The 27621-nt window shown below is 38.9% G+C and overlaps 1 protein-coding gene across 4 annotated transcripts; it reads right to left on the bottom strand.

The window, feature by feature from the left end:
* Positions 1 to 96: 96 nt before the first annotated feature.
* Positions 97 to 26931, bottom strand: csnk1a1 (casein kinase 1, alpha 1). 4 transcript variants are annotated; one of them, XM_010750511.3, is made up of 11 exons: positions 26208 to 26931; positions 25843 to 25949; positions 19448 to 19574; positions 18626 to 18724; positions 11073 to 11156; positions 5812 to 5951; positions 5502 to 5580; positions 4999 to 5073; positions 4795 to 4901; positions 4273 to 4421; positions 97 to 880 (listed from the first exon to the last, which is right to left on the bottom strand). In XM_010750511.3, exons 1-11 carry the CDS (start codon positions 26328 to 26330, stop codon positions 873 to 875), a joined length of 1098 nt encoding a protein of 365 aa, XP_010748813.1. In that variant the 5' UTR covers positions 26331 to 26931; the 3' UTR covers positions 97 to 872. The 4 variants fall into 4 exon arrangements, with proteins under 4 accessions (XP_010748813.1, XP_010748815.1, XP_010748816.1 ...); XM_010750513.3 differs by having other exon boundaries at positions 4309 to 4421; XM_010750514.3 differs by lacking the exon at positions 11073 to 11156 and having other exon boundaries at positions 26208 to 26928.
* Positions 26932 to 27621: the final 690 nt, after the last annotated feature.

Raw genomic sequence — 27621 nt, 5'->3', positions numbered from 1 at the left:
GTAGTTTTATGTTTAATCTTCAACAGAGTCTATTAACATTTTCATCTGAGACAGCTTTAATTGTGTGGGTGCTTGATAATGACTTGTGCTTGAAAGTCTGAGTTATGTCATGTTTTTATTGGTATTTTTGGAGAAGACCATAGGTTTTACAACAGATTTAATAATAATTCAGAGCTCTAAAGAGAGGGAGAGAGCCATAGTATCATTCTACCATTGACTGTTGCCATGAGCTGCTTATATTGTCAACAGGCAAACTCCTAATCACCATAGGAAAACAAAAAGAAAAAAAAAAACATTAGATTTTTTTTAGTAAATAACATCCAGGATTGCATCAATTATTTCAGAAACAAAAAAGGAGAACAGTTTTCAGGTTTACATGTTTTAACATTTGCTTGGTAAAAGGAGGGAGTGAAATAATGAAGGAGTGAAGAGGGGAAGAGATGGTTTGAGATGTTTCCACTGCGAAGAACAGAACAGAGGGTGAGCCGACTATCTTCTTAGCTTCAGTTTCCAAAGAAACCTTACAAAAAGTCAACACTGAAAGGAGGAAAGAGACAGGGGTGGATTGGGGACAGGGGGGTATGTGTGTCTAGGGTGGGGCAGGGGGCTACAGCCTCCACTCCAAAAAAAAAAACAAAAAAAAAAAACACCTGCTTTTTCATTCTTCTTTTCTTTCGGAGTGCAGAGTTTTATTATATATACATATTAATATATAGATAACACAGCACAGTGTGTCAATCTATACATTTCCATTACATAGATAGTTATTATGGAAGGAGAGACAGACTTTCTGTTTGTCGCTTGTCCAGGAAGAGAGACTTGTTGGTCCTGGTCACCAACGCTTCTGCAGGTCTGCTCAGGGCAGAGACCACTCAGAAACCTAAAGACACAGAAACACAAGCAGCACAATTACCTCAGTGTTCAGAAGGCCACAGACAGAAACACTGACTGAGCAGCCACACCAGCAGCTTAGTGTCTGAAAGCAGGAGGTCCAACAGAGAGGAGCAGGAAACTACAGGGAGGGAAGAATATGGAAACAGGACAAGCCCAAATATTGTTCTGCAAATTTGTTCAGTAGCCTCTCTCATCAGAGCAGTCTTTCAGGAAGCTATATTCCACTACTTAGTATCATAAAGCTTCCAAGATTTTCTGACAATAACATAAAGATAACACATTCGAGCCACGCGCTCAAACAGAGTTCACTTGAAATTGCACAAGAAAATGCTGCACTGTTAGAACTGAACAGGGACTATTTTTTCTGTGCTAGCAAACAAGATAACCCTTCCAGGAACCATTATACTCAGCTTATCTACACACTGGCTGACTAACAAACCCTATGCTAACCTGTGACTCATAGGTTAGCTATAAGCGCACCTTCCCTAAAGGGGAAGGCTCCGCTGCTGACAGAAAGGTGCAGTTATGTTGTGGGTGTGCGACTACATGTGGAAGAAGTATCCAGGTCCACTACTTGTAAAAAAAAAAGTACTTCCACACAAATTATAGGCCCTTTGTGAGTCAGGTCAAATCCTGCTTTATCACATTCTACGTCCACAGTCAGCAGTTCATCTGGATGTTCCAACTTGACAATTCATTCATATACAGTGTGTATATGACTTGTATAACTTGTCACATCTGATTATAAAACAATTACAGTGAAATCTGTCTGTGAGCCTAATGAGCTCAAAAAAAGAAAGAAAGAACAGAACAACAAAGATTATAGCAATAACAACAAAAAGGACAACACTAAGGAAGAAATAGAACCATTTAAAGTTTGCTTTGTGTTTGATGGTTTTATCTTTCTTTGAACTAATTGTCTACACTGTAAATTAACAGGAGACATTCAAATGATCAAATAACACAGATGGATTGAAGTGACAAACCAACCCAGATGACAGATTAGAGCCCACCCAACTATTTTGACTTTAGAGCAAGTACTTTGACGTCTTTCATATACTCAAATCTCATAATGTGGCACACTCACACACCCTCATGATAGATTTCATCTGCATATCTGAAATCTGGTCCATAGCCTAAATCCACAAGGAAATTTGCCATGATGAAAAAAATTTAACTTTTCTGTACATGTTTGCTGTTTACATGTATATAACCTTATAGCAACCAATAATGTAATAAAGTCCAATAATGTATTACCTGCCAATAATGTAATCAATTTGGCCATTTTGAGTGTAATAAAGCTAATAACGTAATAACATGCCGATAACGTAATAACTTAGTAATAACTAGACTGATTAGACTTTTTTTATCTAACACTGAGCAAACACATGTAGGTCACATGACCACTGTCCTCTTCCTGAATTCTAGCACATTCCAATAAGTGATCTAACTACTATACACTTCACTGTAATGAATAAATAATATTCCTCCATACATGACATTATGAATTTACATATTGAAGCAAATAAACAATATTCTAAATAAAGATTTTGTACAACAAATAATTCTCAAATTGTCTCTTACCACCATAATTAAGGAGATGTAATGTATGACCACTATGCCATTCACTCTATTTTTGATGAGCAAACTACACAAAAACTGCAAAAAAATATTTTATTTCCAAGAAATGCAGTCCTATTCATGGCATAATAAATTATTGGATAACGAATTTTTTAATGCTATGCCACCGACGTCATAACTTATTATATTATTGTCATGTTATTACGTTATTAGCTTTAATATATTTAAAATGGCCAAAATGATTACGTTATTGCAGGAAATACATTATTGGACTTTATTACATTATCGGTTGCTACAAATCTGCTTATTTTCCAGGTGTTAAACTGTTAAGTGTTTGTGTCAAGTATCAGGTGATTAGACGCATGCTTCAGAAGGTTCCTAGTCTAAACACATCTATGTGTCAATATTGAGTGACAGTCCCAACCATAATGTTAATGTTAAAATTCAAACAGCTTTTCACGTCATCATATTACTGTAAGAGATTCTTACCTTAAGGCATGCAGGCAGTCAAAAACTAACTCAGGTGTGGATTTCATGTCATCCCCCAACAGTGTTAAGTCTGGCAGAATAAATGCGTCCAATCAGTGTGTACGGATTTCAGCAAAATCAAGTTGTGATGATATAGCATGTTAAGTTTTGCCTCATCTGAAGTTATTTACATTGTTGTGGTTTGTGGTGGATGTTTTTTTGTTGCATCCTTTCTTTCATGTACTCACTATTGTTAATTTAACGCTGTTATTCACCAGCAGTGGAAAACCTCTTTAGTACAAGGTTAAAAAAACAACAACATTTTAATGAAAACGCTGAAAATGAAAGCACGGGTGTTCTGAAATGAAATGGACTGAGGATTGTGTTATTTTATTTATATGTGTCAAAACAATATATGGTGGTGTTTCTAGTGGGAATTGTTGGCCCAATCAATATCACAATGCGCTCAAAGGAAATTTCTTTTGTCTCCAGACAAGGTTGTAAAAATATGTTCAGATCTGAAGATGGTTCAATGTGTCTCTTCTCTAACTTGCAGAACTTTTGCTTGAAATAGTTTCCAACCAGACTGATGTTTCCCTTTTTTTCTCTTTCCCGTATGAATGCACTGCGGTGGACCTGATTTCATGTTTGCAACTCAGAAGAGTGATTGTGGCAATGACTGCATACAGTGACATCACAGGTATATCCTTTACTCCAGTCCCCATGGATCAATACTCCTCGGTTGTTGTTCCTAATGAGCCACACCTAGTCTCCATCTGCTTGACATGAGGTGTGGATCATTAATGTCACAGTCAAATAAGCAAGGGAAAAAAAGCGTTGTGTAAGGAGGAAAAACAATGAAGATATTTTCAACATTGTCCAGTTTTGAGAGGGAATGTTAATAAAGAAAGACTGCAGAAGAGTCATAGGTGTGTGATCAGAGTAGAGTCACAACGGAGAGAGCCCGTTGTCCAGTCCCAACAAAGGAACAGAATAGCATGGCAGCAAAGTTAGTAGTCAAATTCCCCAAGGACGTCTTTGCTTCTGCAAGACAGACCAATTGTGTCAAATTATTTTATTTTGGATTTTATGTTCTTTTAAAGGTGCCTCCTCAAACTTATCATGCTATCTGGCTTCATCATTCCAACAGGAATAATAAGCATTATTTGCTTTTGATTTCCAATTTGGAGTATTTATTCTTAAAAGAAAGGGGCACTGGGGTGCGGGTTAAGGAATAAAACAAAATCTAATAGTCCTAAATACAGTACTAAATGAATATATGAGCAATTGGTGTCTGTAAAAAACGTCGCTTGGCTGTTTGCTACTAACCTTTTATGTTAGGCTTGGGTTTGTCAGTTTGCTTGCCTGTGGGGGTTTGTGCCTGTTGGCCCTGGCCCCCGGAGGAGGCCCCCTGCTGGGCTGCTTTCTGTTTCAGCATGGTCCAGTCAAATGTGTAGTCATACTGGTGGTTCAAAGTCCTGAAAGACACAAACACATTATCTCCACAACACTGCCAACAACCAGGTGCTTGAAATGGCAAGAAGAAACATCACAGGCAAAGTCAGACAGAAGAGAAGGTAGGGAGAAAAAATACTGTAGCAATGAGAATCACTTCTATGGGCCAGGTAAAGAAAAAAGAAAAAGGGGTTAACAAAAGTAAGCGTGAAGTCATTAAGTGAGAAGTCAGTAATTTGTCAAACTTGTAAATTTACTATGAATTGGCGGGAATTTGTGATGACAGCCATCATCTGGAGCATAAAAGGCCTGAGCCAGCCTATGACAAACTCACACTACTAGTGCAACCCTTACACTACACCGTGCCTTTTCGTTGAAGTATGTGTATGTGTTTACCTGAAGAGGATGCGGAACAATTGGCGCAGGTACATGTAGTCCGGAGCCTCTTCAAAGCGCAAGCCACGGCAGTAGTTCAGATACATGGCAAACTCTGCTGGGAAACCCTGAGAACATGCATTTATATGGTATATAAATCATATGGACTTCTGGGGCACAAACATAGATAACTTTTACCACCGTCCCTGTTTGACGGGTTCTTACCTTACAGAGGACCTCAACAGGGGTGGACATCTTCTTCTCGGAAATCTTCTCATACTTTTGCTTTTTTGTGGCCGCCTGACAAATATACAAAAGACATAAATAATGCTCGTAGCAATAAGCACTGAAACAGCTTTTGGCAGCATAAATATAGTATTTCAGTTATTGTTTTTGCACCACAGTTCACTGGTTGCTGTGGTAGTAGCTTGCATTAAAACTACTGCTCAGAGAAAATGTTCTTATCCATTCAACACCTGTACAAACACAATTTCAGTATCTGCACACTGTAGCTTACTTGGGCCCCAGTATTACTTTAATTTACTAGTATTTAGTATTTACCTTCAACCTGGATATTTCAAATAGACCACTGGTCTTAGTTTAGTTACAAAGGTTGAGTGTGTTTTAATGTGTGTCAAATAAAATGGACAAAAATAAAACAAACTTTAAACTAAGAGAGGAGAAGTGAACAAAGACCACTCAGTGGTACAAATCAGTTATGTTCATACCTTTAATCCCTGCCACGGCAGACTGGTTCTGTTGAAGTACATCAGCACGTAGCCTAGTGACTCCATGTCATCACGGCGACTGTAGACAACAATAAAGTTAGTTGTATACAAGAAGGGCATCACTGCCTCTCTGACATCAAAACATTTCCTTCATTACTGTTACTATGACTGCAACTTGAAAACCATTCCCATGAAAACCAACTTTGAGTCATTTTTAGTATTGGTTCGATTTCAGGAAATCAATCATTTACTTTAAAAGTTGCCTTCATCAAATGAAATCAAAACAGATTAATTAAATGTGTGCAGAGACCTCTGTTCAATGCCCAGGTGTGCATTGATGGAGGCATAGCGTGCTGTGCCAGTCAGGTTCTTGTCTTCTCTGTAGGGGATGTGCTGTCGTGTCCGGTTGTCTCGATATTTCTTTGCCAACCCAAAGTCAATAAGGAACAACTGACAGAGGAAAAGAAGACATGATGGCGGTCCGTCAGTGACACTATCAATATATAGTAATCAAATAATCCTCCAATAAAGTTACTCAGAAATAAAGATGCACAAAATTACTTTACTTTAAATTAGCTGAGTCCTGTCATAAAACATGAATATCAAACACATTATTTTATAGGCTGAGGAGATACTTGTGACAACATTAACATGTACGGGGGAAAAGGTGTTACATCATTGACTACATCCCTAAAGCGTCAAAGTGGCAACAGTACTCTTTACATTGCACATTGTATATGTAGCCAACTTAGATTCATCAGACTAGTTTGAACTTTGTCGTTAATGTAAAATATAAATTTATTATTATTCCGTTCAGATCATCATTAGGCTGTGAGACAACACTTTGTCAAATACCCTTTCTAAATGGCTAAATTATAATATAAGAGTGGAATACAGTTGGCAATGTGTAGATCCATTATGACTGACTGAGAGGTTGCAAAGTTTGGCACTCAACATCAAGCTGCCCAGTTCCAGTTGACTTCCTACAGTGTATTGGATGGCTTAAGCAGCTGCTTTCCTAAAGCTAAGCTGTAAACAGTCAGCTCTTTTGCTGGATCCTACAACAATTATGGCACGGACATAGTTACCCATCAAAATGACATGTCATATCTGTAATCCTTTGATGGCCTTAGTAACAACACCAAAAGGTTGAGATCTTTAGAAACAAGCAGGCCAAAAACACACATTATACCAACCCTAACCTCACCGTACCTGCCAGTTTATATGTTGGCCTTTTAGGCCAGTCATGGTGCTCCATTAGCCATCCATCATATGGATTGTGGGCTCTAGAAAGAGTTTCTTTTTTAGCATAAGAGTACAAAATGACACTGAGGGCTCAGCCATCATGTTGTCAAGGTGAAGAGAAATGTTTGTGAGTGTGAGACGTGCAGACGTTGAAGTCTACAAAATGTTTCTTTTATTACCATAAAGTTAAAGAGCATAATAAATATTGATGCAACATCCTACGCTGAAGCAGGAAGCTGTAACCACCTATCCTCAAATTACAGCAAAATGTTAAGAGTTTATCAATAAACTGATAACTACAACAGAACTACTGATACCCTTTTGACAGAAAGCCTCCATTGATGGATTTAAGAAAACACTTTTTTCCCCTCGAGCTGCAGACAAGCCATGTGAATGACTTGACATGTGAAACATATTACAGGTTATGTTACTTGACACCTGGTAAAGAAATGACAATGCATAATATTTCAGCACCACTGCACACATAAGAATGATCGCTAATGCAGACATCAAGTTTAAATTCAAATACTTGACCAACAGGAGAATGATTTTAAACAGGTCTTCTACTCTGTTATTCTCTTTTATGACTTTTCAATCTATGAAATGTAAATGACTTTTTGCAAATCCTGTCTCAAGTTTTACTATTTCAAATAACCAACCATCTACAGAATGTTTCAGTGCATGTTCTACAGTAAATGAGTGAACAAGATCAGTCCTCAATAAAGCCAGTTAATCAGCAAAATAAAAAGTTCTTCTTTTATGGTTTCACAGCTGTCACGTTCAGTACATATAGACACATCCTTTGGCATACTACAGAAACACACAGCTGGCTGATAATTTTTTGCAGCCATGCCCATCTCAATTTTTTTTTTTTACCGTTCTTTCAATATCCGATATATATTGGAGCCATCCTTCATTAAAAGTGAGACCATGCTAGCTAAGAAAGACCAGGGAGGCTGGCATCACTTTCCAAACATCAGTATAGAGTAGATGAGATTTATCTTTTACTTATGGGTCAACTAAAACTACTATATGTGTGAACTACACACATTGTTTTAAAATTAGCTACACTAATTTAGCTCAAAAGGTAACAAAGATATTTATGACCTCCAACATTTAACCTGCTAAGCAGCTGATTTTATGCAAATCAAGTACAGAACATGAAGCAAGTGCTCATCCTTACTCCAAAATCCCAAATCCAACAAACAAGTAACCAACACAACAGCACGACACAGCAACATGGAACATTAACAATCAAACTATTCAAGGTACTAACGTACATGTTCAAACAATTTAAATAAGAATTATTTAACAATAATAAGTGTCTTCTCTGATTGTGTGTATGCGCTCTCTCTCTCCCCATGTCCTGTGCAGCCTCTGGTTCTGGGAAATGAAGCCAATGCAGAAGTGCTAAAAACTGTAATTTCTCGAGCGGCTGCAGAAGTGAGTCAACCTCCATTGGCACCCATATTAAAATGTCCAAGTTAACAGCAGAAATCAACATGTTTACAGCCTGGTTCAGACAACCGTTTGGTCTCTATAGCTAATTTCCCCGTTCATGAACACTGTGAGGGGATATTATGCTGATATGCTGAATAAACAGCGTTGCCACTTTGATTTAAAAAGGTAAATGACATTACAGATAGTTTGGAGTACCAAGCAGTCAACAGCAGTCCTGTTTGTCTGTTGAGTGGGATTTGCCAGTCATTCAGAGTTATAGAGCCCTCAGACGATGAGTAGATGAATCAAAGAACCAATCTATGCAGTGATGATCTAGACAATCTTTATCACAGAGCTAGCTTAACATACAACTAAACAGCTCAGACCTCACACCGCTGAGGATCGCTACGGCACTTGACTACAGGTATGAGACCAGAAATGTCTTCCCTAAGCTGAAAGGAGTGAGGTGCAGGATTCATGAGCAACCTGGTAATGGGAGACAACAACCATCTGCAGAGACTAAAAAGAGAAGGATGCGCATCTTCATGCTGGGTTCTTCTGATATTGACACAGATGAAGAGAAGAGTCCATACAGTGGCGGTCAACGAGAGAAAGAACAAATGCCAGGCTGCGCTGCTAACAGTGCACTGTAAGGTTTTTTTTCTTGCAGTGCACTCAAGCTGCTTTGTACCCTGATAATGAAAACAGCCAAACTGTTTCTATGCAGTGAAACAGATTCAACATTCTAAACTCTCAGCACTGTCTTTTCTCCTCCTCCTTTTTTCTGTTTATTGACTACAGTAGCTCTTTTTAAATTCAAAACATTTTATATTACTTGTTGTCATCTATACTAGTGCATATGAAAATGATTCTATGCTGATATCTAATGAATTAGTGTCCCTGACACTGTTGCCTTGCACATAAGAAACATGCCCTTCAAACTATGTATTTGGATGGACTTAATGGTTTTGTAGAAAACTTGTACTTGAGTTCTTCTGTGTTCAAAGTTAAGATACTTTTAAACAATGCCAAATCATTAAATCAACACAAGCATCTCTCATAAAAAAAATGTAAACAAATTCATTACACAATTTGCTGTGATTTCCTTTTTGACATTCATTTTTAAATCGATAAACTTCTCATGCAAGATGCTTTGGAGAAACGTTATCTCCAATTTAAATTACAGTTGCTGTTAGTTTTAGGCCCTGAATGAAGTTAAGCTTTCTAGTTTGCATAATTTACATTTGTTAAGATGTATTACATTGCTGCCCAATGGGTACTCTGGTTTGCATAATTTCACTGATTCATATGTACCATACCAATGGAACCCTGAAAATCCAGTTTTCAGACTGAAAGACATACAACTAAAAAAGAAACTAATTAAGCCATGTTTAGACAACAGAAGCACAATCATCAGCTGCCAATGTGAAAAGCTGGCAACAATTTTTCCTCACTCGAACCGAGGATCTAAGGACAGTCACTGAGGGTGTCACTCCCTGTGCAGATTGTAAAGCCCTCAGAGGCAAATGTACTTTGTGACTTTGGGCTATACAAATAAAATTTAATTGATTTGATTTACATTGGTCTATGAATAGTCTTTGTACCTTTCAGGTAGAAAATATTGTGGTTAGTTTTGTCGCAAAATTTTAAAGACATGGCATGAGTGTTGTGGTGTTTACTGCTCGACTGCCTGATGAAAGCCCTGTGGGGCAAATGCTAAATTAGCAATGGGGGCTTTTTCTTTTTCCCCATTGCAAAATGCTCTGTGGTGGAAATTTTTGAAAAACAATAAGGCCCTTAATATTTCTAGCAGTTATCAGTAACCACTGTTCACTAATATCATATAACGAAGATGAGCAATTTAAATGATGCCTTGGTTTAGGTATGCTGGAAATAGGTTAAGAATATAGGCAAGCTGTTTTTAATGAGGGAAAGTGACAGTTTACGCTGATGTTCACATGGATAAACTAAGTTGAGCTAAACTATTTGTACTATTTGGTGAGTGGTAACTTGGCTGTGATTTAGCTGCATAAAATCGCAAAGCTGAATTTGCAGCCTAAACACAAATTTCACACTAAGAACTGTGTTTGAACATTATGATTAAATGACTTAGAACCTACTTAACTGAAGAGCATGTTTTATTTTATGTTCCAGCAAAAACACACATACAGATGAGGTTCCTTTCCAATTCATACCCCAAAACTGTAGAATATTCTGCCCATGGACATTAGAATCCACACCTTTAAGACACCCATGGCAAACTCACTTGGCAATTACTTTGGCTGTTTGCTTTATTCTACTCCCAAATATTTCCATGATATTTCCAAGCTTTCATCTTCATTTTCGAAACAATATGAAATTATGTTATACTATCCTTGTGGCATTGTTTGTATTGTATCATTGTCTATATGTGTCAATAACATTTGCATCGTTGCAGAACCTTTTTCTTTTAAACTGAATGCATAATGCTTTTGTACAGCTCAGTGATGATGACTTGTTTAATACTTCTTTAGCTCTGAGATTAGGTTTTGATTTTGGGCTGATATGAGTTAGTTATGGAATTTATTCCACTTGGACAAATGTTTTTACTGCTCTCAGGCAATACATCACATAAAAAGTCTTCTAATGTAGGTAAGAAGCCATTTAAGCCATTATTAGAAAGGGCTGGGACAACTTTTTATAACAAATAGGGAAAATAACGACTCCCTAGGCAAAGCCGATGGAAACTTTCCTCTCACGCTGTAATGTAGTGTCCTCTGGGTGGAGTAGAACATATATTGGGTATCATGAGTGCTGGTGGTCTGATTGACTTTTAACCAGTGTAGGTATGATTGCAAAGCGACAACTGCTGTTGTGAGGCAGCTTGTGTTGTGGTAAAGGTCACACCTGGTTTAATCCTGAGAAAGATGGGTCCTGAGAAGAGCTAACAGCCAAGCTTCTTTTCCTCTTCCCCACTGACGAGTCTAAACACTAGGGCAGACAGTAGAGGGGCAGGGGTCAAAATCACAGCCTCTATCCACCTTCAGTCACAGTTAGCATGAGTACAACAGGAACTTCTGGTTGCACCCACATGGTTTGCTCCCTTTGATACAACTAACAGTGTCCTGTATGGCTAGGATAGGCAACTCATTATGTACATCCAAGGCTGGACCTACACAGGCAAAAAAAAAAAAAAAAAAAAAAAAAAAAAAAAAAAATCCACTTTAAATCTTTGTGGTACAGATGTGATCAATCAGGCCATCAGTCTAGAAGAAACCACATGATTGTGATTTTCTTCTGTCAGGACAACCATAGAAAGATCAACCCTGTACAACAAGAAGCCAAAAGTGTCTCTGGAGACATAGAGATGTTCAATATCATGTCTGACAGTGACAATAAAGGCCAGTGCAGACAGGCAACACCATGGCTCAGAGAAGACCTGGGGAAGAGGGGTGGGGGGTAGGTGCAGCTGATGGTAAAGAGCCCATGGTTAACCATCCTCTACCAGCAAAACAAAGAATGCTACTGACAAAGAAAGCCCTAACTGGCCCCTGAGTATAACAATAATGATATTATTTTAACCAGGTTTGTGTACAGTCCACCACTAACAGAGAACGTTGTTCTTGTCTTTGTTTATATCAAGAACATAAATCATGCAGAACTAAAAAAGAGACAAGTAATGGGTTAAAATTTTACTAGAGTTGGGTTAGTATTGAGAAAGGTGGGTAATAAGCCAGCTGACCATCTACAATAGTAACCAACACATCAGAATGACTTCTGGCGTACTGCAAGCCTTACCAAAATGAAATTCAAACTGATCCTTATCATCAACTACAACTACAGTTCCACACATAGGGTTGGCTGAACAAACCAACAAAAAAATCTAAAATAATACCAATACTCATGTATTTGAGTAAAAATAGTACTACAACTACGTATGTAACAACAGCAGTCCCAGCCTAAGAACAAGGTATCTCTACAAAAGACAAGCTTCTACTCTGCATTAGTCCTTTTCTGGGTCCTTGCACTGCTCTGGGGCCTGATCCCAAAACAATGTCTACTAAGTTAAGGTAATAATCATGAGCAAGGGAGTATGTGAGATAGCATAGACTGCTGTTAGTCTGTCATGCTAACATTTGGAGGTAAACAAAGCACTGCCATCAGTACAAATCAAGGGCTTCAATTGCAATCTGAGAAAGTATTTGCTGAATCTACTATCTAACCCTTATATAGTGGAAAGGCGATAATCAACAGCATTATTCAAGCACGTCAATATCAGAACTAGTACTCATTGGGCGCCAATTGGGGTTGTAATGATCTACTGCTCCACAGTTTTTAACTCGACAAAAAGCATCGATGCACACACTGGCACATGAACTCAACTAGGAAAGGTGTTTTGAGACTGTTTAACAAGGCCCAGCTTCACATGAACATTTTTATCTACTTGTGATCAGTATTTCCACACTTTAATTTTTTTTATTAAAACAGTAACTTTTAGTCAAGAGTTTTAACTACACTTCACTTCGTACTTCCATAGCCTAGGTGCACATAGTTTACACATTACTAGCTGAGCCTTCCTTTTTATGGTAGGTGGCCTTGTGGGTAACCTGTGTATGTGACGTAGTGAACAATGAATACTTCCTGGTGTGAGAGAGAAGTACCAGCACGCTGCTGCAGCCACAGAAGAGTATATGCTTTTAGGGGTAGTTAAGATACAGCCCTCAAGTTTCTAAATATGCTCAGGATGTGGCATAATAATTTCTGAAATTGCTGCCACAGAAGAGAAATAAAAAGTGCACATTCATGCAGCATTGGTGCTACCATCATGTCTTCCTGCATTCATCACAGCACATTTGGTTTAGACTGAAAAGCTAGGTACCAGCTACAAACCAGGCTTAAGTTAATGAGGTAACATATGCAATCATATTTATCATGGAATCAGTGTTCACAGGTAGACGTATGTATTGAGCGGGGGGGGTGTGAATGTTATTATATATTATTTTTAATTTTTCTATGGGCTGCACAGAAAACATTTTTACATGTCACATCAGGAAACTCACTGCCATATTCATGATTCTACAGCATTCCACTTACATGAGGTACTGTCATAGTCCACAGTAATGGGACACAGTCCCATTAAGTGAACTAGCATGCAGTAAAGTCCACCTGTGTTTTTCTGGCTTTAACAAGTCAAAATGCCTGCTGTACAATCAATACATTTGCATTTCTCGGAGACTGTTAGAAAAATGACTATGAAAACAATGGTATAAGAAGTTTTTTTTGCACATTTTATGACCAAGGAGGAAAAAATTCTCTGTCAGTTTATTTCAAACTTAGACTTCACTGTTCAAATCCTAGTGCTCGTAAAGCATCAGTTCTGTGCTCGTCCTTGCACAGCATTTCATCAAATACTGGAAAATATCTTGACACTTTCATTGTCATGCTTCAGCACAGTCACACACACACACACACACACACACACACACACACACACACACACACACACACACACACACACACACACTCTAGTTTCTTAAGCCAAAAAAATCAAATCATCTACATTTGCTTCATTCACAGTCCCACCATACCTAATACATCTAGTACTGGCAAACTGTAAAAAAAAAAAAAAAAAAAAAAAGTACATTTCAATTCTTACAATTAATTCAATTCTTATGCACAGACCAAACTGATGTCATGCAAAACACCATGGTCTGCACCTGCAAGATGTTTGCTTATATTCTGTGTACTTTTACAGTTGAACTGGTTTCACTAACTGTTCACTAACTCACACTTGATATTACAACAGTGATATACATTCTATAAATAAATGTATCTATCTTTATCTAAATTTATTATATCAATAATTGGCTCATCTTCCTCAGAAATACAATATTGAGATTAAATACAACCTAACTTACATCTATATACAGTACAAGTCAAATATTTGGACATATCTTCTCATTCAATGTTTTTTCCTTATTTTGATTATTTTCTATATTGTAGATTGTAGAACACTGAAGATGAGGTGTGCTGTTTAGGGTGCTTTGCTAATGGCTTCTGTTGGCAGTTCGTTTAAAATTCAAGGCAGCCTTAACCAGCATGGCTACCACAGCATTCTGCAGTGACGCGTCATCCCACCTGGTTTGAGCTTAGTGGGACCATCATTTGAACCAAAACATGCCTCCAGGCTGCATCACATGACCTGACCTACACAATCACCTGATCCAAACCCAGTTAAATGGTTGAGATCAGTAGGAACACAAGAAAAAGCAGCCAGAAATCTCCGTACAGGAACTCCTTCAAGTGTTGGAAAACCATTTGTGGTGACAACCTCATGAATGTGACCAAGAATGTACAGAAGAAGAGTGTACAAAGCTGTCGAAGCAAAGGTGCCTACTTTGAAGAATCCTAAATAAAAACGAAGACAGGTTTTCATTTGTTTACACTTTTGTTCCCCACATAGTTCCATCTGTGTTATTTCATAGTTTTCATGTCTTCAGTGTTTATTCACAATGGAGAAAATAATAATTTGAAAAAATGAATGAGAAGGTGCGTCCAAACTTTTGACTGGTATTGTATAACATTATCATGTGTGTGACATAAAATGCCTACAAGTGGTCATATTGCCTCTTCTATGGTACAAAGTGAATAATCTACATCACCGGGGCTGTGACTGGAGGGAAAAACAACCACCAAAAGTAACTGACTGACCATGTGCTTTGCATTGCCTTGGGTCTACTGTTAAACGTTTCACTTGAACACACTTAAAAAGACCAACTGAATCCAACTGAACATTCTACTTTAGCATTACAAAAAAAACAACAACATACATTTAATATATTCTGCTATATAGCTGTAAAATGACCCATCTGCAAATGTATTATTATTTATTTATGGAGCAGGCTAATCTTCAATAGAATTCAGTTAAAACTACATAAATGAGTGTTTATCTATAACAAACAGAGCTAGCAACGTTAGTGGCATTATGGTCTCAATGCTGACTGTCACATTAAATGTCAAGCAGGAAAGGTCAATGGAGGTTGGGCTGTGGTTGCACACCTGTTATGCAGCAGAGTGTACATTCTTTGAGGTTTGTAAGATATACATCCCATGCTTTAACTTGACCAAATGTTGCCTGTCTGCAAGGGCTCAAAATAATGGGCACAGAATATTCCATTTTAATTTCAGGCAACTTGATTATACACACCTTTGACCAGATGCAAACAAATGACATCACTGGATAAAATGAAAAGACAACTGCTTGAATATGTTTGTTGTACAAGTAGCTAAAAAACCAGCATCATTATCCAACATGCAGAATAAGTTCTTCATTAAGAATCCAATACACAGAAACTGGGCTACATCACCCTGCAAGCTTTAGGTTACACCAATAACTATCTTTATAATGAAGGAGAAATGATAGAACATAATGACATTTTGTTTATATCGGGCCTAAATTTGCTAATTTTTGCTGCCTACAAAATGTACATTACAATACGTGTGTATTGTATGTCCTGCTATATTAAAAATACTTGATTTGGCATATTAACAACAACAATTTAAATAGAGGTTTGTCCTCTCTGAGCTCCTGTAGAAACTTGGCAGTTCAATATGTTCAATATGTAAGACTCTTCTCAATCTGTGGACATGAATGGCTCATTCTTATTTAAGCATTAGATTTTCTGGGGATAATACAAGAATGAAAAAATATACATATTCAATTTCTGACAGTAAATGCACCTAAATGTTACACACTGGATCTTTAACTTGTGGGGGAAACAAACTACAACAGCAGGCCATGTCAGCTTACATTAGAGCCCGACCGATATACCTGTCAGTCAATATTGGCCTAGAGCATATCTGTATCTGCATATCTATAGGTATCTGATATGCACAATCATTAAAACTGTTTTATCCCCATGATATGTCACATAATACTGTTGTCACTGCAATGCTCATACGGCAGAGTTAACTGCGATTTACAATACTATGGCAAGCAGTACAGACTAAGAGAAAAACAGCACTCAATTTCAACTAGAACTGATTTGCTATTTAAATTATTTAATATGTTTACAAATATTTTATTTAAATGTTCTTTAATGAAGTTATTAGTTTAGGAAAGCATCTTTATATAGTCATTTTTCTTAGAAATTCACTATAAACCGGTCACCATAATGGCAATGCCTCTAAAATCAGTACTGGAGTAAGAAATCCCGTAGCGGTCGGGCTCTAGCTTGCACTAGACATGATATATAAAGTGCAGCTGCCGTTAGTTCTTAAACAGGGCTATACTTATTAGAATGTAGTATATAGTAGATTGTTTCAGTTTGAGGTTTTCTTGTTGGTGCTGAACATTTTACTAATCTTATGCCAACTCTATCATGTCCTAGCTGCATTTAGCTACTAACTTTTGTGGATTATGTTCAAAGCTCAGGCTTCAACAGTCATGATAATGACCGCTGAAGAACAGCAAACAAAAAAAGATAAAAGAATGGGGCCTAAAATAAAGAGAAAAAGTATCAGCAGAAATTGATAGTGAAACCAAAGTTGTTAGCCTGCTTTGAATGCATTGTGTAAATTGTATCCTGTTGTCACTTTAAATTTGTCTGTGAAAGTGGCCCCTGTTGACAAATAGATCATAAGTTACCGTATTTTCCGCACTATAAAAGGCGCACGTAAAAGCCTTCAATTTTCTCAAAAGCCGACATAGCCTTATAAAAGCCTTATAATCCGATGCGCCTTATATATAGATCAATATTGGTTAATCATGGCTACCGTAGTCAGGGGGCGTAACCATAGACATATATACGTAGACGCTGCATTGAGTGCTGAATCGTACGTCGACGTCGCCGCCTTTTTGGATGTGGCAAAGTAGAGCGCAACCCTTTTCCTTTTATTAGTTTACGGGCAGATCAGCCACATCCAATATGACGGACGTTAACGTATCACAGCAACGGACCAACCTGCTCAATGAGGCATCTATGTATATATGTCTATGGAAGTAACAGCGGTAAGAATGGTAAAGAGGAATTCCTGTCCAACACCATTTGTGTGGCGAAAATACTACGTCACTGACATTACCTCTGGAAAAATAATAAAACAGCTGTTTATTCATTTTGGGAGTGAACGGAGTTGTCAGAATGCTGGTTTGTATTCTATTAATAAAGTTCGATTGACTTATCGGACTGTTTTGTTGACATTCCCTTTAGTGCAGCTCCATCTAGTGGATGCATAACACAACCCCAGCCACTACTGTAGCTTCTATTCTATGCGCCTTATAATGCGGTGCGCCCTATATATGAGAACAGTTTCAAAATAGGCCATTCATTCAAGGTGCACCTTATACCTCCGATGGGCCTTATAGTGCGGAACATACAGTAATTCTCTAATTAAAACATTTATGTTGTGTATTAAAGACTAGTCTTTTTTTTATGCCTATGTATGTTTATAACACTAGATGGGTCATAATTCCATTCATCAAATAGACAATAAATAAATCAGGTAATTTGACAGTAATTTGAACTGACAATGAAACCAATGAAATGTTAATATTGGCATATTTATTCCTGGAAGACACTTGTCAATCAACCTCTGGGGATCAGATAACCAATTATGATTCATTGTTATGACACTCGATGTGCAGTCTTCAGCAGAAACTAATGTTTTATCTAGAATGTGAAAACTAAATGAAGTTTCAAACCACTTCAAATGCAGATGGCATTCCACTCCAAGGTCAGGTTTTCATATATTGGTGATTTCTACTAATAACTGGGATCTTTGTAAATGTTCTTCCACTTTATATGCAGGTGTGCATAAACACACTTTGTTGTCATGAGATTTCAGAGATTAGAAAACAAATGCTAATGAAATTTGCTGGAAAACCAGGAAAACCTTAGAACCCACAGTAAATGTTTTTTTCTAATAATCTAGATTTATACTTCATGACAAAGACATTGATAATACTGGTTTTGTTTTAAGACTACACTTGAGTGACACCAGTTGACAGACGACTAATGTTTAACTGTGGAAACTTGACACCATCTCAGCAGTGCAGCCTGCTGTTTGCTCCATCAATGTAACTCATTTTTTCAGAACTCCTCCACTAATTGTACTAGTTATGTCCTCTCTCCTCTTGATTATTTTTCATACAAGGCTGTGACAATGTTGCGGTCACTGAAAAAAAAAGAATAAATAAACAATATTTGATGTGGTTTGCAGGTGTTTCTGAAACAGCAGTGATGGTGAGTCAAGTCATGGCCATGAAAACATTTTAGTAGGAGTAAATAGATATGAAAATATGACACTACCATGAAGAGATTACCATTTTAAAAGCTAAATCTGTAAATTATCTAGAGGTCAGGACAGTGGAGATACCATGGCTACCATGACATATAGCTGTTTGCCATCAGTTCTACTGTACCTTCAATAATGCATACTTACAGTACCCGCACTGGTCTTACCTTATTACAATGGCGGCCGATGCCCATGAGAAAGTTGTCTGGTTTGATATCTCTGTGGATGAAGTTCTTTGTGTGTACATATTCAATTCTGCTGATCATCTGAAGATGAAAGAAGGCCACAGTTAAATATTTCACAAAGTTATTAACCATCATCACGTGCAACCAAACTGCATAAAGGTAAGACAAGACATCAGACAGATGAGTTGACACGGGCATTATCAAATATGGGCAATTTAGAGTCACCAATGTACTTTGTTCACAGGATATTTTCATATGGTTGTTTATCAACAATATGAATGCTAATATGTCAGTAAGTGGGGCTGCATAATCATAAAAAAATCATAATCTAAACAATTTTTGTTTTATAGATATAATAGAAATCATTTAATAAAATCATGATTATTCACTGACTGGAAACACCATGACTTTCTTTAACATCTAAAAAAAACCTTTTAAACAGTGTATTTAAATATAATTGAACTGAGAGTAAATTAATGTAATATGTACAATGGCATCATGGACCTCATTTTCACTACTTTCACTTGCTTCCATCTACCTATCTGTCCAATTATCTTAACTCATTCAGTTTTGAACGTGCTTGGGGACTGCCAAGAGGCCAGGTGGAACAAGCCGGTGTGTGTATGTGAGGAACAGCATCCTATTATTTTTTATAAAACTGTGATATAATACCATCATAAAAGAAAGAGACAAAATACTTTGATATAACATTTTGGTTGCACTGTGACTAGTGTACCACCCAGTGGGAAGACGATTGTCAGGCATATTCACGGCTTCAAAAGATTGCATTGAGGTGGGTGCTACCTGGTCTGCCAGCATAAGGACCGTCTTCATGGTGAAACGGCGAGAGCAGAAGTTGAAGAGGTCCTCCAGACTGGGTCCAAGCAGGTCCATGACTAGGACATTGTAGTCCTTCTCTTGGCCATACCACCTGGTAACACAAAAGTGATTTAATGAGGTTTGGTCTCTCATAGATCTGAATTGATTACAGCACTTTGTCTGAAGTGACTTCACAAAAGAGAATCCTAATTTGGTCACTCATGCATAATGACAGACACACAAAGTCAGGTAGGTTAAAGCAGACGAAATATGAAAGACATTAGACGCTGAGGCTCTCTGATGAGAAAACAAATGAGACCAGAGCTAGAGCAGGGCTACAAAGTGTGACCAAAATTTAAGAGTGCAACTAATATTTTTTCTAGGTCGCACGGGTGCACCTGACGCTGCTAGGGTGGAAACATACATTTATTTTGCGCATCATCTCTCTGTGTTCTCCTGTGACCAAACTCGCACTCATGGCAGGATCATTTCATGGTCAAAGCCAATAAGAGACAGAGCTTGGGCGGGCCTCTGATTGGCTGTGGTGCTGTTCACTGCTCTAAGTTGTATGCATTTAAAAATTGCGAGTGACCAGAGCACCAGAGTAGCCTAACTGAAACGTAAAACAAGGGAAAATGAAGAGAGGTAGAAACATTGAAAACTAAGCCTACAACCAGCCCTACTACTGCCATTCCATCCATCCCCACTACTGAGAGTCCATCCAGCCAAGACACGGAGCCCTCAATCCCTGGTAAGATGCTATGCCCCGCTCCTTCTATGATATCAGACTCAGAACCAGAGGAGGCAACCGAGTTTGAGATAAAGCCTGGGCCCAAGACTCATTACAATTACAATTTCCCTGGCTGAAGTACAACAAAGGACGTAATGCAATGCGTTTACTGTAAGGGGTGCGGTCAGAATATGGCTGCTAATAGTGCATTCATAAGCATATGCCGTGACAAGTGTGTAGAGAAAATGGCCCCTCTTCCAGCTGCATTTCAGCAGGCAATAATAATCAGGTCCTCGAGGAATCAGACATGATAATCAAATTTAATGTTGTATGCAACATTGCCAAAGAGGAGTTGCCGTTCACCAAATTTAAATCAGAAATTCTTCTCATGAAGAAAAATGCATTAACGCTGCTTAATGTTTTAGTTTGAAATAGGGCTGAACTTCGGCATTGGCCTCCTTAACTGCCACCGGCCATCGGCAAATAAAGAGGACATTCACCGATGGCAGTGGCCGATGATTATATGTTGATTTACATGTGGCATGAACGCTGTGCTGAGGAGAAACCTCTCTTTTTTTCCCTTTTTTTTGGACACTCCGAATCCCCACCACACACCTCTCTGGCACGTCGCGTACACGTCGCGGTTATGGTCAGTCCTGCATGCGACTTCAAATCCTACTGGGAGCGTTTCAGAACTGGAGCATTTAGCCTGCCAGTCTTTTCCCAGTGTATGTTCTTCTAAATGTGCTTCTACATGTGTAAATATATGCTACATAGTTAATTTGCTTCGCTTTTGTCAGTTTTTACGACTGGCAGTTTGCACAGGGTATTTTATTTTGAAAATCCACAGGATTCTCTATGCTGTTTCTCTCTATGCTCTGTAGGTTAACGCATGCTGCTCGCTGTTTGATTTGACCCAATAACAATGACAAATGATGACATTCAGTCAGTTGGGACAAACCGGTTTAAGCTCATTCACTGAAACAAATCCAATCCTAGAGTCAACCCATTTATAGAGTTGGCCTTTTTAATAACGTGTTTCTATGACTGCCAGTAATGTTATTATCCTAACATATGACAGCATAAAACATGTCACTCACTATAAAAGTAGCTGTGTTGTTCAGACTATGAGCTCAGAGCACCAGGAAAGTGCTAGTTTTTACACCACGGGTGGCAGGAAGAGGCAGATGGGGTGTGATGGTGGAATGGGAAGGAAGCTATGAAAAAAACAAAAACAAGAATGACTAAGAGGCCACAGCCCGTCTGCCATGTCTTGCTTGATGCTTGGCTTTGTTAGTTTTTGATCATACATAATGTAATTAAAACAAATGCATGTGTACAGTGGTGTATGCATGAGTTTAGCAAAAATGTGGCTTAGAATAGTAAATATGTGTGATGTCAAAAACGTCCACAAAAAGTAAAGTAAATGTTTAGAACTCTTAGAAAATCTGGCTCAAAAAAAAAAAAAAAAAAACCCTGTTCAGACCATTTCTCAACACTATTTAGTCATGGCAGGTCTGCCTCATAAGTACCACCACAGAAGCAATATAGTGCTGCGGATGGGAGAGCAACAAAACTAGTTCAGCCACAATCAATCTACATTAGTTTAAGTGTATGGCATATTTTAAATATTTTCACTGCTTTACTTTGCAGTCAGTCATTTCAGACGGGTGACTGAAGCCATTATCTACATTCTAACACACCCTTAAGCCACCAGACCAGTCTCCCGTCATTTTACCAGACTAGTTTCAAATCTCACTGAATTGAGGATTTATATTGACCAAACCAGAGATGGTGGATTGTTGGAACAGTTGAAAGACTAAATAAGTGTTGTACACTGTGTTGAAACCTTGTTAAGCTAATCTAAGGTCTGTGAAATAGAAACTTCTATTCAGAACCTGACAGTCTGAGTCAGATTAAGTGAGAGCAGGTGAGATTTGGTTCTGTGCAACAACTGATATGGACAGTGATTGTCTTGCAGAATTACCTGCATAATAAATGTCAAAGCATAACTCAATTCAAACTATAAATCAGGAAAGTTTAAAAACTTTAATGGCAATGTTACAAATCCAAATTAAAACCATTTCCTAATACATTTTAGATGCTTACTATGACCATAGGACCCTAAAATAAAATAGTTTGACAGCTTTTAGAGGCTTTAAGGAAATATTTGAATGTCATTCTCTTCCTTATCATGCATGGCTTTGTCATGACTATAAAAATGTTTGAGTAACTTAATCATTTACAATCGGCTACAGGGAGGTTAGATCAGGACGACACTGGGATATTTTGTTGTTAACTGAGCAACACACGTCTGTATCAATTTTTTAACTAATACTTTGTCTATGATGTATCTGTATGTTCATGTGCGGAAGCTAGTTAGACTTGGTTAGGGGATGCACCGAAATTCTGGGCCGATACCGATGCTTAAAATAACAACTTGGGCGATGTCGATGTGAACTGCATAACGTGGATATTTCTCAAAGCATCCCAGAAGCGTCTCTACACTGGGCTACACGTTGAATATCCGTCGGTTCTAGTTTTGACGCTTGCCGTGAGCAGCATGCGTCAATCTACACAGAGCACCAAATAAAACTCCCCGTGCAAACTGCCGGTCGTAAAAACAGACAAAAGCTAAACTAATTAACTATGTAGCATATTTACACAGGTAGAAGCATATTCAGAAGAACATACTGTGGGAAAATGGCCAAATCTGAGCAAGTAAACAAAGACTGACGGGCTAAATGCTATATAGGAAGAGTCTGTTTCAATGACCATACACCAAATAACTGATTAATGGTACTGTGAAGCACTGCAGGGTGAAGGATACCTGGACTTCTGCCACAGAAATTTTAATCTCCTTCCTAAAAGTAAATATAAAAATATCCCAGGCTTATGATGTGCAGGTAATGGGAAGCTCAGCCATGCTCACACACTTAACCAACACTGATTTAAAAAGGGTTATTACACGATGTAAAGGACCAGAGTTCTTTCAACTTTGTAACATTGTGGTGCAAAGTTGGCCATGTTATTAAACTTCCCCAGACGGGTTAAGTAAATCTGAAATAACAGTAAGAACAGGGAAAAGATGATAGGTAGTGATTGTATCAAGGGTGAGCCAGGTTGTTGTAAGAGTGGAGGAGGGGCAGCAGGATCAGCAGGTTAGACAGGCTCTAACAAGACTTTGCTGCAACATGTAGCCAGTATTACCAAGATTCAATGAACACTCCCTGCTTGCATTACATGTGGAAAAGGTTTACTTCAAAACCTGTAGAAAAATTGAACCAGAACTACCATGAACATGGCTCACTTCCTCAGCTGATATCCATTGTCCTAAAAGAGGAAATCTGGTTAATGGTGAAGAATAAAAGGCCACCTTTCAGTCAGCATTATCAAAGCAGGAGTACACATGGCATGTGGCCCTATTTAAGCACAGGTCAGTTCCAACGTGTGTTTGGGCCATGGTGCTCGCCAAACTCAAAGCAGAGCTGACAACCTTAAGCTTAACCATTATTAACACTACCAGAAGTCAGACCACTAGTTTTACAACCTGTACGCAAAAATGTCCATATATCTATGACAGTGGTTACCTTACAAAGCAGTATACAGTTTGCAAAGAAGCTGTGTGTGTGTGTGTGTGTGTTCAAAGTTCAGGTTTCAACTAGTCATTGTCTCTATTCAGCCATGTGCCAGCTGTGTTATATATGGCCACACATGTTAGCCGTTAGCCAGATATAGAACAGGGAAGGAAAAGCAATACCAGTCCAATGTTGCTATTTTCTGTCATTCAAACATGTAACATAGGCAGATACTAACTGAACAGCAACAGCTAATGAGATTAAAACAGTGGAAGTGATAGATATCAGCGTTTCCCCCTGAACAGCATCATGCATCATGCCAATGGGAACCTCTGGCAAAATAAAATGTTTTGCCATTTCCAAAAATAATGCCAAATATACGTATACAATGTGTGTGGGTGCAGTGGCTCACCACTGTTCTAAAACCCTGGTCAGCCTCTGTGACCCTAAGTAACCGTGGAGCCCATTTTGTAAAGCAGTCATTTCAGAGGAAGTGAATGAACTGTTCATTTTTGGGGAACACGGTGTGTAAAGTGTAGAGAAACACAGTGCAACTATAGCACCATTCCACGTGTGTGTGTGTGTGTGTGTGTGTGTGTGTGTGTGTGTGTGTATAAAGACATATACACACACACACACACACCCCTGGTACATACATTCTGGTAGAGGGTAGCCCACCATTAGCATGACCATGAACACTGTGGAAATGTCAAATCGTCTGAGAAGATCAGCGGTTCAATCCCCAGTTCCATCCCCTCCAGTCTGCATGTTGAAGTGTCCTTGGGCAAGATACTGAACCCCAAATTGCTCCTGAAGGCTGTGCCATCAGTGTGTGAATGTGTGTGAATGGTTAGCTCCTCAAACTGATGAGCAGTTGGCACCTTGCATGGCAGCTAATGCCATCAGTGTGTGAATGAGATACGTACTGTACAGTGCTTTGAGTGGTCGGAAGAGTAGAAAGTACAGTCCAGTAAAGGGAGAAACGTCAGGCAATGCTTCCAAATGAAACAGCTTGTGTAACCCCACTTATGACGACCACACATGCCCCTCCTCAGGTTAGCTAATGTGACAGATGTGCTCAAGTTTGAAGCTGTAGTTAGAATACCATGTCGAAAAGGAATTTTGATGTGAGTGTTACATACATTTAAGGGTTTCATATTTATTGTCCACGTCTTATGTGGCAACCTTCATTCCGCTATCTCCATGTTACGGTTTTCAAAGTCCGTACATGAAACAGCAAAAGAGCTAGCAGCTTACAAGCTAAAAAATAGCTCGTTCCCCTAACCTGATGGCTAATGAGAACATGATGAAGCTAGCAGATGTTACCTTTTATGTGGAACATGTCCTCATCAACATGAAAGGCTCGTATCATGTCAGTCCTGACTCTCTCTACAATGCTATTAAATGGCACAATTAGACTGACAGATGAACATGATAGAAATCCATGCCTGTCTGTCTGTCCACACATGGACAGTATTACAGCCCTGCTCAGTGGTGACATGTACACAACCATCTCCTTTAACCAATAAATAAACTAATAAATAAAAGCCTGGAACTCCAAATGTGTCAGCTGCTGCGTTACAGTGACCCAACAAGTCTATAAGCCAGCTCCCAACATGAACATGAACATGCCGTGTCCGCGGTGAGAACACGCTCTGCTCAGAGAACTTTGAACTGTTGTTTTCGCTTCTGTGCTCCGCCGCCATTTTCTAACAGGGCAGAGGAAGACATGTTGGAGCTCTACAAAACAAAAGAGGAGCGGCCATTTCCAAACACATACTTGTTTTTCCTCGTCCCTGACAGCTGTTCTTTACGATAAAAGTGCACAATATGGAGCTCGACGGGACCGATCCCGACACGGCTGCGATATAAAGTGAAAACATACCGGAACATTTGAACGTTTGCGTATTTAGATATCGTTACTAGGATATACGTCAGGCAGATTAGCAGGCCTAATGCCAGCAAGGTTGCTGCCACTTTCACATTAGTTCGCTTTTTTTTCAAAGCAAATGCTTTATCACACAGGTCATATAACACTTCATTTCGCTTAGGACAAAAACAGCTGCCCTTACCTGATGTGTGGAATCCCGACGCCCCCTTGTAGGATTTTGTACAGCTTGCTTTCGTATAACAACTGAGGGTGTCTGGCTTTCTGTGATTCCAATTTTACAGCTACCTCCTGAAAATCACACACACACACAAGAGAGAACATTGAACGATACAGCTCAGATATCACTGCGCCAATTCCACCAACCCAAATCGATCAACTAACAGCAGTTTTAGCTGGTGTACGCTGGGCTAGTAATAATTCAACTCTCCGCTAGCTACACGGCTAGCTTCAAACGCTAAGTTGCAATCTGTTTCTAACACTTTTGTCTCGGCTCCCAACTTTCCTACACGAACACAGACTAATATAGGCGCTCATCTCGTATATTACCTCTCCATTTGTGATGTTGATGGCCAAATATATGTCGCCGAAAGATCCCGATCCAATTTTTCTGACAAGCTTGTATTTTCCACCGACTATGAATTCGGCTTTGGAGCCACTGCTGCTCGCCATAATGTCCACCAAATGGCAATCTCCACCTGATTCTCGTTAGGAAATTGTGTGTGGCAGCCCGGAGTCCCGTATATCCAGTTGGTGTCGACGGGGGTGATTATGGACTAACAGTTAGCTGTTACTCCAAACAATATTATTGACAACTAACGTTAACGTAACAAGTTTCTTCTTATTCACAGGCTACTGGCTACAGTGGATCTTCGTTGAAGTAAAACCTCCTCACGGAATGCTGTATCAGTGTCGAAATATATACATCCAAAACTAAATCCGAAAAAGCTTACGGCCTTCGACAGCCACCCAGCTACCTCGAAGTAGCAGCTAGTATAATCTAACGCTGGCTAACGTTAGCATCAAGCTAACGCTGTCGCAAGGACCGCCGTGGAAAAATGTCCGGACCTCCTCCGTGCTGAGGGGCAGAAACGGCCTTTTTAGATTGTACGTCCGATCGTATTGTTGCTTTTCCAATCGTTTCAGTCCTTTGTGAGCGTTTTCGGCAAACTTGAAGGGTCGCTACCGTCGGTACAAAGCGCAGCCCACTCACTCCGCCATCTTGTCTTCTGTACCCTTTCTCTCAGCTGGTTTCCGTTGGAGGCGATTAGCAAATGGCTAAGGTTAGACATCTCATGACCCCTTCATGGACTGTCGGAAATCAGACGATCGAAACCCATTATCTATAAACGCCGCAGCAAAGTGCTACATGGTTGTGACTAAAAAAGGATATGTATTTTATATGAAACAAACAATGTACATAGTCAATAACTATGCAGTTAACTGTTAAGAGAAGAATAAGTTAATAGTTGATTTATTACGCAGCCATTTTGGTTATTAGGATGCCTTTGCATCCATTGCTTGCATTTTGCCCTGCACTTTTGCGTGTTTACGGTCATTTTGCATCACATTCCTGATTTCCAACATAAAATAAACAACAACCAAACCTTTTACAGACTGTAATTATTTGTACACGAGTCGTATTTTTGTCGGGTTTGACGCAATGGTTGCAGCCACGCCACAGGTAGTATTACGCCTGACGTTGCGTCAGAGATCACATCTCTCCCATTTTGACTTCTTTGCATCGGCTACCTATTAAATCTAGAATAGAATTTAAAATTCTTCTCCTTACTTACAAAGCTCTTCATGGTCAGGCACCATCTTATCTAAAAGAGCTCATAGTACCTTACTACCCCTCTAGAACACTGCGCTCTCAGGATGCTGGGTTCCTTGTGGTTCCTATAGTCTCCAAAAGTAGATTGGGAGCCAGAGCTTTCAGCTATCAGGCTCCTCAAACTCCCTT

Source organism: Larimichthys crocea, chromosome I (assembly GCF_000972845.2).
Source record: "Larimichthys crocea isolate SSNF chromosome I, L_crocea_2.0, whole genome shotgun sequence".
In the NCBI taxonomy this organism is placed as follows: domain Eukaryota; kingdom Metazoa; phylum Chordata; class Actinopteri; family Sciaenidae; genus Larimichthys; species Larimichthys crocea.
The sequence above is the reverse complement of the archived record's forward strand: the minus strand, read 5'-3'. Positions and strand labels throughout refer to the sequence as shown.